Raw genomic sequence first — 14,100 nt, 5'->3', positions numbered from 1 at the left:
TATATCATTTATTTATGATGAACCAAGCAATATTACAGCTGAACTCAACTGCTATAAACACACTGCATTTCCTTGTATTTAAAGTCCCCTGTGGTGAAAATCCAGCCTTTAATATTGTGGTGTTTTTAATCTGCTTTAAGACAAACCATGTGTAAATTCATAAGTCGACAGCATTGCTGAGTATTTCCTCCTTAAAACTGCAGTGAACCAAAGACAGTCTCAAAAACACGCTTTGAAATCGCTGGTGTTTCTGACGTCACAAACTACCTTGTAACCAATCAGATCAACGTGTGATCGTCAACCAGTGGATCTCTGAGCTGAGTGAGTGGAGGCGGGGCTCATTCGCATATTCATAGAACAGCGCATACTAAATGAGGAAAGGGTGTCGAGTTACATTCATTTATACAAGATATTTTAAGGCAAGACGAATTTTTTTCAAAGATAAGTTTTAAGGGATAAAATTATTGACTACAAGATATAAATAACACACATAATAATAACCATTATTATTTATAATAAAACTTCACTGTAATAATTACTGCACTGTGTTTGCAGTATTACTGCACCCAATTATATGATTTTGAATTATGAACCAGAGCAAGAACATGCATTACAAACGACTTTCAGATATTCTGTAGCTTATAGAATCAGGCGTTTAAACCCTTAGCACTGCTCTTTATCTCTGCGCTTGTGAAGTGTGTGTGTGGATGTTGTGTGTGTGTGTGTGTGTGTGTGTGTCGTCCTTCCTTCAGAGAAACACCTGCGATCCGCAACTCACTGTCACTAAAGGCTGACGTTTAAGTCAATGTGTTACGCGAATCTCATTAAATGCTAAAAACTCTTTTGTTGTGTTGACAAATTACATTTTTTTTTTTTTTACAGTTTTTATTTTTCAACCACCAACACACAAATACTCTTCGGTTTGGTTTTGTACCCACAATAATGAGCTCTTTTCTATTTTTTTGACTTTGAAGATTGCATTAAAAATCCATTTGGCTCAGAAATCTCTTTAGTTTGAATGGCGTGAACATGAAGTTGAGTTTGAACATGATTGTTGAGTCTGACGCCGGTCACGCTCTGACTTCATCACTTCTCTTGGTCTCACATCTGCAGTAATTACTCGCTAGAATGGAATTTCACTAACGAGTGCGACCGACACCGTACCTGTGTGATTAAAATTCATCAGCCGGCGTCAGAAACACAATCGCTGCGGTTGAGCTGTGTGTAATTCAGGAGGAGTGTGTGAGATCTGGAACTTCATTAATCCAGACTCGTGTCCGTCAAACGCTGCAGATCTGCTGCTGTGTGCACATTAATCTCTGGGCTTTTCATAACATTGGAAGAATTTCATTCATCTGGCATTCGCTGCGCCTCTGCTGACCCGCGTAACTGGATTCATTTCACAAATGGCTTTTCTATTAGATTGAGCGACTGGAAGCCAGCGGCTGCTGAGTCTCATTCAATTCAACTCAAGTCTGAACATAAGATCAGATTCTGAACATGAACGTGTGAGATGATGTGACAGATATGAGCTTCAACGTATCAAAATCAAAGGAACTGGAATCACCGGACGTTGCATTTATTTAATTACAATTCGGAGAGAAAATAATCAGCTAATGAAGTGTTCTTCCACCCTCATCCATAAATCAAGACCGTCTAATAAAATGTTTCCTACCGTCGCAAACACGTAACCAATCCCGTCGGTGTGGGCGGGGCTTTTCCTTTAAGAAGAGACAGGAAAAATCTGGAACATTTAGCAATATAGCGGGTGAATTATGTATATGATGTATATTATGTTATGATGAACTATATGCCTTTCTCCAGTGACGTTCTGAGTTGTTCGAAGCGTTTGTATGGATGCTGATTAGCAACACATCATTAGCTGATTGATAACGTGGTCAAGCCAAAGGCCAACCATATTAATTACTGTCCGATGTTGTAGAGAGCAATATTTAAAATGGATTACCGTTCGGATACATCGACTGGTAGACAAACCTGTATGATTCACTCTTCCACTTCTTCTTCTGAGTCAATTTCTGGCGGAATTAAACCAATATTTCCATTTGTGTAGCGTTTAGTTCAGCGGACCGAGTGAATCAGATAATCCGAGCTGGTGTGAGTGGAGGCGGAGACTAATTAGCATATTCACAAATCTACGTATACAAAATGAAGCAAGGGTGTCGAGTTACATTCAAGATATTTTAAAGCATAAAAAACATTTAAATATGTAATTTTGATTATTACGATTACGATTATTGACTGCAGGGGGACTTTAACTTTTGCACACTTTTGTCTTCGTCAAGCCATAATTCAAAGTTTATTACTAATTTGATTTCTACTGTCTTAAGTTCAAAATGCAATTCTGTATCCTGTTTGTTGCCACCATTCAAACTCAAGAATTGAATTGTAATTCTAAAAATATTCCAAGTGTGAGAGATGTTTGTGTGGACGGTCGGATTACATAAAGGCTCAGTATTTGCCCCTGGAATTGATTTCCTGAAGCATTTTTTATATATATACCTTATTAAATGTAGCCTATCTGTGTTGTCTTTTATGTCAAATACCAGTTGCTTCAATCAATCAGAATACTGTAGTCTGTTGCCAATAACATTTGATCAGTAACAACCATCTTTACACTGCAAAGGAGGAAGAGAATCTGCATTTATTTTCACACTGTTTAATGCTTCTCACGATAACAGCATACTACAGATAGCCTACATAAAGTATATCAATTAAGAAACAGAAACTCATCTCAATGTAGGGCTGCAATATTATGCCAAGAACATTATTGTCGATTACTGCTCTTGATATTGTAACGATTATTCAAGAAATGCATGAAAAGCTCTTAGGTGTGTGTGTCTGATATTGTAGCTGAAATGAATGACGTCGTTGATGTGTCTTCACAGAGATCACATTTACACCGTGGACATCGAGACGGCCAACACCGAGGAGATCTTCTTCAGCAAGGTGAGTCCTGCTCGAGTTTCTCAGGATTGAGTTCTGCATTCCTCTTAATTACCTGGCAGCAAACGAGCCCGAGCCGACGCCACTAAGAGCTTTATCCAATCAGGAGCCGCCGTCATGTGACCGAGAGACACGCTGGACGAGGAGTGTGTGACGGCGGATCGATGAGAGTTTAATCAGGCGCTGGTGTGTTACGGCTGCGTCGGGCCCGTTTGACCCTTGACCCCTGACCCTGTAATCTAGTGAAATGTGTGAGCGCATCTATTGATCTGATATTGATCTCCTGTTGACAGAAGCTGACGTGGAAGTCCAGACAGGCCGACGTGGACACTTGCAGAATGAAGGGAAAACACAAGGTACAGCCACACCGGAATATCATTTATAAACAATTTCCCAGACAGCAACATAGTGTCGGCCCAGATCCGGGCCACATCCGGCACATGTGGATCCAACGCGCACCAGATCCGGGCCACATCCGGCACATGTGGATCCAACACGCACCAGATTCAGGCCGGATCTGGGCCGACACTATGTTGCTGCCTGGGAAATTGTTTATAGATTATGTAACGAGTCAATCCCAGAGAACAGGAACGTTCTCTCAACGTTATGATCAAACGTTCTTCCAGGAACATTAATAGAACATTATCTGGTCTTAAATAATGTTCTCAAAACATCAGCACAAAAACATTATTTATACATCGTTCTTGAAACATGTAATGTTTTTTAAATGTTACTACTACTTTTTTCCGAGAAAATTAAAAAGTAACATTCTCATAATACTTGCAAAATGATAAAAAAAGAGAAAACATAGTTTCATTAACATTTGCATAACCAAGAAAAACGTTTATAAAACATTTTAAACTGGCCGTTTTCCAGAAACCATTCAGAAATAGCGTTTTCATAACATAATGGAAACATCAGCAAAAGGTTTTTTTGAACATATGTTTGTTTGCAAAGTGAGATGAAGTCATTGATGACGATGAAGATGATGATGATGTCAGATGGATGTACTGTACGTGTTTCTCCTCTCGTTTCAGGACGAATGCCACAATTTCATCAAGGTTCTCCTGCAGCAGAACGACGACTCTCTGTTCGTGTGCGGGACGAACGCCTTTAACCCATCCTGTCGGACCTTCAAGGTGAGACTCAGGTGTTTCCGTGACCTCTGACCTCTGACCTCGGCCCGCGTTCACATGCTGCATGGTTGATGCGCGATATTTAACACAAACCGCTCCGAATGCTGGAGGGTTTCTGTAGAATCCAGATTAATATTTAGAATCAAACAAGAAAAACATTCCTCGGTTCATTTTCCCAGAGATGTGAAACACTGACTCGGGCCAGAAGAAGTTTTAAATAACAGAGAAAAGTCTTCAAAATCATCTGAATTGTTTTTGCTGTAAAGATCATGTCATCAAGGTCATGTTAAAGAGGCTCTGAGCGGATAAAATGCTATCAGAACCATCAAATGTTTATATTTCATTTAGTTTATATTCTTAAATATATATAAATTATGCACAAGTTTCACTTCATCACACGTTGATCTGATTGGTTACAAGGTAGTTTGTGGCGTCAGAAACACCAGCGATTTCAAAGCGTGTTTTTGAGACTGTCTTTGGTTCACTGCAGTTTAAAGGAGGAAATACTCAGCAATGCTGTCGACTTATGAATCTACACATGGTTTGTCTTAAAGCAGATTAAAAACACCACATAGACACATAAACTACATTAAAAGCTGGATTTTCACCACAGGGGGACTTTAACTTTTGCACAGTCATAGTCAACACTCGTTTCAAAGTTTGTAACCGTTTAGAAGGTCTCGACCCGTCAGGATGTTTGATTCTCATGGTTTCTCCTGTGAGAGCGACTATATCGTCTGATGAACGTGTTCATGCCGAGCTGCTGATTTTGTCTCCATGTTTTGAGCTCTTTTAGTGTTTTTCCCCGTGATCACATCATGTCTTCTGCAGATTTAGTCAGAGAGAAGCGTGTCGTGTGTCTGTGATCATCATCCAGCAGTCGCTGTAATATCTGGCACACACGAGATCCTGGAGCAGATTCCCCCCCGCAGACCCTCGGCCCCTGGAGGCCCTCGAGCTTCTCTTCGTCTCGGTCGTGTCCACCTCGAGCGCTTCTGCTGTCCAACTGAGGAGAGCGTCTGTTCCAGGGCCAGAGCCGTCCCACATTAATCATCGACGGACAAATGTTCTCCTGAACGGATGCTTGGATCCGCGGCCTCCTCCCGAGAGCCCATCTGTGGCCCGCGCTCATCCCGAGCCGGTGTCCGTTACATCAGCTGTTACCGGGCGGATCCGCAGGCCTGACGACACACACACACACACACGCGCGTCCCGTGACCCTCAGTGAATGAGGCCTGCAGCACATCCTGATCCGTGTGTGTTTGCGTGTATTTCTGGAGGAATGTTGATTGTGTTCCTAATGCGGGAGAATGTGAGCCTCTGATGACGGCTCGTTTCGACAAGATAGAAATAGCATTCGTTTTAACTGCTATTGCCTTACTTAAGGAAATGTTGTATTCCCAAAAATACTATTTAAAGTCAGTATGAATATTTTGGTGAATCCGGCGCTGGTCTTGGCAGGCCTCGCTCTTTTGTTGAAACCGAGAGAGGAAGAGCTTTTAAAAATAACCCAGCCGTGCGTGTGAAAGTCTCAGACTCGTCTGTAATTCCTGCAGGTGTCGACACTCCTGCTGTTTGACCTCTGATCTCTGACCTTTGACCTTTCCCTTCATTCCTGCAGATGGACAGCCTGGACGCTCTGGGCGATGAGATCAGTGGAATGGCCCGATGCCCGTACGACGCCAAACACGCCAACGTCGCCCTGTTCGCCGGTAAGACCTTCATCATCAAGACCAGTGATCGGCTCACACTCGGGCTCACACTCGGCTCACACTCAGTTAACACTCGGGCTCACACTCAGCTAACACTCGGGCTCACATTCAGCTCACACTCAGCTCACACTCGGGCTCACACTCGGCTCACACTCAGCTAACACTCGGGCTCACACTCGGCTCACACTCAGCTAACACTCGGGCTCACACTCGGCTCACACTCAGCTAACACTCGGGCTCACACTCGGCTCACACTCAGCTCACACTCGGGCTCACACTCGGCTCACACTCAGCTAACACTCGGGCTCACACTCGGCTCACACTCAGCTAACACTCGGGCTCACACTCGGCTCACACTCAGCTAACACTCGGGCTCACACTCAGCTAACACTCGGGCTCACACTCAGCTCACACTCGGGCTCACACTCAGCTCACACTCAGCTAACACTCGGGCTCACACTCGGGCTCACACTCGGGCTCACACTCGGGCTCACACTCGGGGTCACACTCGGGGTCACACTCGGGCTCACACTCAGCTCACACTCGGGCTACACTCGGGCTCTCACTCGGCTCACACTCGGGCTCACACTCAGCTAACACTCGGGCTCACACTCGGGCTCACACTCAGGCTCACACTCGGGCTCACACTCAGCTCACACTCGGGCTCACACTCGGGCTCACACTCGGGCTCACACTCAGCTCACACTCAGCTAACACTCGGGCTCACACTCGGGCTCACACTCGGGCTCACACTCAGGCTCACACTCGGGGTCACACTCGGGGTCACACTCGGGCTCACACTCAGCTCACACTCGGGCTACACTCGGGCTCACACTCGGGCTCTCACTCGGCTCACACTCGGGCTCACACTCAGCTAACACTCGGGCTCACACTCGGGCTCACACTCAGGCTCACACTCGGGCTCACACTCAGGCTCACACTCGGGCTCACACTCAGCTAACACTCGGGCTCACACTCGGGCTCACACTCGGGCTCACACTCAGGCTCACACTCGGGGTCACACTCGGGCTCACACTCAGCTCACACTCGGGCTACACTCGGGCTCACACTCGGGCTCTCACTCGGCTCACACTCGGGCTCACACTCAGCTCACACTCGGGCTACACTCGGGCTCACACTCGGGCTCTCACTCGGCTCACACTCGGGCTCACACTCAGCTAACACTCGGGCTCACACTCGGGCTCACACTCGGGCTCACACTCGGGCTCACACTCAGGCTCACACTCGGGCTCACACTCAGCTCACACTCGGGCTCACACTCGGGTCACACTCGGGTCACACTCAGCTCACACTCGGGCTCACACTCGGGCTCACACTCAGCTCACACTCGGGCTCACACTCAGCTCACACTCGGGCTCACACTCGGGCTTACACTCAGCTCACACTCGGGCTCACACTCGGGCTCACACTCAGCTCACACTCGGGCTCACACTCGGGCTCACACTCGGGTTACACTCGGGCTCACACTCGGGCTCACACTCGGGTTACACTCGGGCTCACACTCGGGCTCACACTCAGCTCACACTCGGGCTCACACTCGGGCTCACACTCGGGCTCACACTCGGGCTCACACTCAGCTCACACTCGGGCTCACACTCGGGCTCACACTCGGGCTCACACTCGGGCTCACACTCAGCTCACACTCGGGCTCACACTCGGGCTCACACTCGGGCTCACGCTCGGGCTCACACTCAGCTCACACTCGGGCTCACACTCAGCTCACACTCGGGCTCACACTCGGGTCACACACCTTGGAACCTGTTTCAAACTTTGCCTTCTCGAGCACCAAACACAGTTATCATGTGGATGAACAGGCCGGAGTGCGCTAAGGGTTTTCTGTTAGAACGGTGTGTGTTAGCGGCCCTTAAGTTAATAACTAATAATCTTTACAACGGAAGTGAATCAATCAAAACTAACTTTATCTGGACAATAACTTTATTCTAGATCTGCTGTAAAGCCTAAACAATCTTTGTTACTGTTATCTCCTATTATCACTGTAAAGCTGCTGTGAAACGGTCTATATTGTTAAAAGCGCTGTATAAATGAAGGCGACTTGACTTGACCCTCGGGTCAGACTCGGGTCACACAGGCGCTTCCATAATGAATGTGTGATTTAATGGGCGCTTTCTGAAGTATGCCAGGAATACGAGGAACTCCCTGATGCGCCGGAGCAACAGTTGCTCCCTGTTTCTGGGAAGAGCGTTTGCTTGGCAGGCGCTCGTCTGGAAACACATGAAACTATTGTGGTGAGGGCAGAAGACGTCTCTGCGAGTCCTGCTCAAAATACGGGATCGAAAATAACCCTGGAGATGGAAAACCCACATGACTCATTCCTCCATTAGCGGCTCGTAAACCCTTCCAGACGAGGCCAGAGAAACTTCTGCGTTTCCAGCGCTAGAGCCACAGTTAAACTCTGGGAAATATGTTTCTAAAGAAGTCATTAATTATTGGAGTCTGTTTTACAAGAAAATACTATTTCAGTCTTTCTACTTCAAAATTGTACATTTAGTTTCTGTGTAATTATTTGTGAAATTTACTAGCAATTTCTATGCAATCTTTGTAAACACCTTATTTTCTTCAGTTATTTGTTCTTTAAGAGACCGAATTCAGGAAAAATAGCCTACGAAAAACAGCACAAAATACAAGAGGGAATGTAGTGAAATTTTGTAAATTAAATATTACAGAATTAAATAATGAATAATGATAAAAACAATAAAATTACAATAAATATTCGTTTTTATCAAGCCCCTATGTTGTGATTAATATCAGTGTGTCGTTATTTCCTCAAAAGCCTGTCTGTCATTTTTGTGTAAATCTACCTTAAAGAAATACATGAATAAATATTGTTTATCTGCCTATCTATTTGTCATGTGTATGGCAAGGAAAGAAAGGAATTATAAATAAATAAATTCAAAATTAGATATTTTTATTGTAATGAATTGGTGGATAAAATTTAAACAACAAAATGACAATAAGTATACATTTTTATCAAACCTTCCTCAAAGCCTATTAATCTTGAAATGGATCTTTTTTAAGTCTACCTTGCAAAAATAAATAAGTTATATGTATTTGTGCTAGTTTATGTTACAAAAAGATCGGCATCAGCTGTAAAATCCTGCATCTCTCGTGTGTGTGTGTGGCGTTTCTCGGCGTATCTGTAATGGAGAGGATGTTTCTGCTGATTTGTCAGATGTTGGGTTGATTCTAAACTCTTTCTGCTGTAGATGGGAAGTTATATTCCGCCACAGTCACAGACTTTCTGGCGATCGACGCCGTGATCTATCGCAGTCTGGGAGACAGTGCGACCCTGAGGACGGTTAAACACGACTCCAAATGGCTGAAAGGTGAGGCTTCATCATTACACACACTCTCACACACACACACACACACACACACTGCCCATAACCGTGACCTGAGTCTCCCGCAGCGCTGCTAATCTGATCAAACCCTCAGAGAGCGTTAGGAGACGTGACGTGTTTTATCAAAGCCTTGAGACACTGACGAACATGACGCCCACACACACACACACACACACACACACACACACACACACACACATACACGCACACACGGTTACTTAGCTATCTAAATGGGGACATTCCATAGACGTAATGGTTTTTATACTGTACATACTGTATATTTGTTGCCATTGGATTGGCTTGCTTAGTTGGGGACATTAAATTTAACATTTATTTATTTAGCAATATTATTGATCTCCTGCACTGACACCATTATACAAGAACTGAACTGAGCTGGACGATGACATCACGGTTTACTCCAGAGCAGCGATATATATGTAAAGAACTAAATTAACTTTTTCTAAAATAACTTTTTTTTTACAACAGAAATGAACCATCACTGAACTTACTTAAGCTGGACTGTGACGCTATTTACTTCTGGAAACAAACTTTGTTGCATTATTTTCCTGTTATCTCAGTAAAGCTGCTGTGAAACACTCTGTGCTGTAAATAAATGTGACTTGACTTGACTATTCTCTCCTGACCCCTAAACCTACCCATCACACACACACACACACACACACACTAACCGACCCCTAAACCTACCCATCACACACACACACACACACACTAACCGACCCCAAACCTACCTATCACACACACACACACACACACACACTCTAACCGACCCCTAAACCTACCTATCACACACACACACACACACACACACACTCACACACACACACACACACACACTCTAACCGACCCCTAAACCTACCCATCACACACACACACACACACACACACACACACTAACCGACCGCTAAACCTACCCATCACACACACACACACACACACACACACACACACACACTCTAACCGACCCCTAAACCTACCCATCACACACACACACACACACACACACACACACACTCTAACCGACCCCTAAACCTACCCATCACACACACACACACACACACACACACACACACACACACACACACACACACACACACACACACACACACACACACACACACACACACACACACACACACACACTAACCGACCCCTAAACCTACCCATCACACACACACACACACACACACACACACACTCTAACCGACCCCTAAACCTACCCATCACACACACACACACACACACACACTAACCGACCCCTAAACCTACCTATCACACACACACACACACACACACACACACACACACACACTCTAACCGACCCCTAAACCTACCCATCACACACACACACACACACACACACACACACACACACTCACACACACACACACACACACACACACACACACACACACACACACACACACTCTAACCGACCCCTAAACCTACCCATCACACACACACACACACACACTAACCGACCGCTAAACCTACCCATCACACACACACACACACACACACACACACACACTCTAACCGACCCCTAAACCTACCCATCACACACACACACACACACACACACACACACACACACACACACACACTCTAACCGACCCCTAAACCTACCCATCACACACACACACACACACACACACACACACACTCTAACTGACCCCTAAACCTACCCATCACACACACACACACACACACACACACACACACACTCTAACCGACCCCTAAACCTACCCATCACACACACACACACACACACACACTAACCGACCCCTAAACCTACCCATCAGACACACACACACACACACACACACACACACTCTAACCGACCCCTAAACCTACCCATCACACACACACACACACACACACACTAACCGACCCCTAAACCTACCCATCACACACACACACACACACACACACACACACACACACACACACACACACTAACCGACCCCTAAACCTACCCATCAGACAAAACTTTCTGCATTTTAAACATTTTTAAAAACCTTTAATTACTTTATTTTTAGACCAGATTTACAAATGAGATCCTCCCTAATGGGAGATTTTGTCAGGTTTTGGTCACTTTTGGGTACAAATTTGTCCACAATATATAGTTAAGTAGGCACACACACACACACCCACACACACACACACACACACACACCCCCACACCCACCCACACACACACACACGTCTGAGGTGAGCTCATTCATTAAGCTCTTGCATTTCAATAGTGTTAAAGGACTGTTGAAGGCCAGACACCACAGGTGAACAGGGTAAATATCTAACTAATAAACACCACCACACTTCCCCAGCTCATTGATCACATTAAGAATTTAAAACATGTTTTGCATTAGTTTTGCATTAGTTGCACAAGTTTTCTGAAATGGTATGTTTAAACCGAACATTGGATAAAGTCGACATATTAGAAGCTTTTCACCACGTTTTTAGGAGTAAAATGTTGCATAAATCAGGCGAATGATATACGAACAAACCTTCAGAATATAGACATGAATAAAACTGTAAAGTGTGGTGTGTGTAAAACTGACTCGAACTTACCGCCTTTAAAGATTGAAATCTACATTAAAAGTGCAATAAAATAAACACTTAAAAGTGTGTGATGAAAAGACGAATCTCCCAAAGTTGGCCAGTGCATGAGCACAGTGTTTGTGCCTGTGGTGTCCTGCTTTAATAATAACTGTGTTGTTTTAAAGACCATCTAATTAGACTGTGATTGAAATGTTTTCGAGGATTTTAATGAGACGTTCTGAGGTCACGGTTTCACTCCTGTCGGTTTCAGAGCCGTATTTTGTCCAGGCGGTCGACTACGGCCAGTTCATCTACTTCTTCTTTCGGGAGATCGCCATGGAGTACAACAGCATGGGGAAGGTACGGAGCGCAACGGGAAGAACGTCTAGCGTGCTTTCCTGCATCAACACCACAGACAGGAAGTGACAGGGGAAGTGCACAGGAAGTGGGCGTATGAGTTAGGGAGGGTATTAAGAGGCCCGTCGGGACGCAGGTACTAAAAATAACACAAACATTGTCTGGGATCTAAACGATGACCGTAAATAGCTCAAAGTTTATAATTCACTTCCTCGTCTGGGATTATAAGCAAACGGACGAGTGCGTGACAAAGGCTCATTGTTCTGAGTTCAAAGGCAAAAGTCAGGGAGATTTGAGAGGCTTCAGTAATTACAGCCTCCAGTAAATATGAGTTTCTGCAGTTACTGTACCTGCCAGATTACTGTAATTACACTAGCCTGACGCGACCCTCCTCACGCCTGAAAGCTCTCAGGTTACAGTAAATGTATGACAACAGTGTTGCTCTGCCGTAACACAGAGGACTATAACTATATACAACAGAGATAAAGTTTGCATAATCGTTCTAATTCTAATAGAATAGTGAAGTCCACACCACAACTATAACGATAACGACACAGAGGAACGATATCGTTGGAGTCACTTTCAGGATTTTTTTCCCACACTTATCCCACGATAAAAACATTAAGAGCCAATCAGAGTCCATGATACAAAGCGACAGACGATAAAACTGCAGTGCAAATAAGAAACAGAATGTTATCGTCTGCTGGTGTGGATGCTAATATAGCTATCGTTATAGTTATCGTCTGCTGGTGTGGATGCTAATATAGCTATCGTTATAGTTATCGTCTGCTGGTGTGGATGCTAATATAGCTATCGTTATAGTTATCGTCTGCTGGTGTGGATGCTAATATAGCTATCGTTATAGTTATCGTCTGCTGGTGTGGATGCTAATATAGCTATCGTTATAGTTATCGTCTGCTGGTGTGGATGCTAATATAGCTATCGTTATAGTTATCGTCTGCTGGTGTGGATGCTAATATAGTAATAGCTATCGTTATAGTTATCGTCTGCTGGTGTGGATGCTAATATAGCTATCGTTATAGTTATCGTCTGCTGGTGTGGATGCTAATATAGTAATAGCTATCGTTATGTTATCGTCTGCTGGTGTGGATGCTAATATAGCTATCGTTATAGTTATCGTCTGCTGGTGTGGATGCTAATATAGCAATAGCTGTCGTTATAGTTATTGTCTGCTGGTGTGGATTCTAATATAGTAATAGTTGTCGTTATAGTTATCGTCTGCTGGTGTGGATGCTAATATAGCAATAGCTGTCGTTATAGTTATCGTCTCCTGGTGTGGATGCTAATATTGTAATAGTTGTCGTTATAGTTATCGTCTGCTGGTGTGGATGCTAATATAGCTATCGTTATAGTTATTGTCTGCTGGTGTGGATGCTAATATAGTAATAGTTGTCGTTATAGTTATCGTCTGCTGGTGTGGATGCTAATATAGCTATCGTTATAGTTATCGTCTGCTGGTGTGGATGCTAATATAGTAATAGTTGTCGTTATAGTTATCGTCTCCTGGTGTGGATGCTAATATAACAATAGCTATCGTTATAGTTATCGTCTCCTGGTGTGGATGCTAATATAACAATAGCTATCGTTATAGTTATCGTCTCCTGGTGTGGATGCTAATATAGTAATAGCTATCGTTATAGTTATCGTCTGCTGGTGTGGATGCTAATATAGCTATCGTTATAGTTATCGTCTGCTGGTGTGGATGCTAATATAGTAATAGTTGTCGTTATAGTTATCGTCTCCTGGTGTGGATGCTAATATAGTAATAGTTGTCGTTATAGTTATCGTCTGCTGGTGTGGATGCTAATATAGCTATCGTTATAGTTATTGTCTGCTGGTGTGGATGCTAATATAGTTGTCGTTATAGTTATCGTCTGCTGGTGTGGATGCTAATATAGCTATCGTTATAGTTATTGTCTGCTGGTGTGGATGCTAATATAGCTATCGTTATAGTTATTGTCTGCTGGTGTG

General features: G+C 44.1%; 1 protein-coding gene across 1 annotated transcript in view; it reads left to right on the top strand.

The window, feature by feature from the left end:
- sema6a (sema domain, transmembrane domain (TM), and cytoplasmic domain, (semaphorin) 6A) overlaps positions 1-14,100 on the top strand; it is a 90,090-nt gene that overhangs the window by 40,480 nt on the left and 35,510 nt on the right. Inside the window, exons 4-9 of the mRNA XM_081350011.1 lie at positions 2,907-2,967; positions 3,258-3,320; positions 4,002-4,103; positions 5,722-5,812; positions 9,058-9,177; positions 12,023-12,111. Coding sequence (XP_081206137.1) covers positions 2,907-2,967; positions 3,258-3,320; positions 4,002-4,103; positions 5,722-5,812; positions 9,058-9,177; positions 12,023-12,111 — 526 coding nt within the window. The remainder of the gene's footprint in view (positions 1-2,906; positions 2,968-3,257; positions 3,321-4,001; positions 4,104-5,721; positions 5,813-9,057; positions 9,178-12,022; positions 12,112-14,100) is intronic.

Source organism: Scardinius erythrophthalmus (genome assembly GCF_964197995.2).
Source record: "Scardinius erythrophthalmus genome assembly, chromosome: 20".
Classification (NCBI taxonomy): Eukaryota; Metazoa; Chordata; class Actinopteri; order Cypriniformes; family Leuciscidae; genus Scardinius; species Scardinius erythrophthalmus.
The sequence above is the reverse complement of the archived record's forward strand: the minus strand, read 5'-3'. Positions and strand labels throughout refer to the sequence as shown.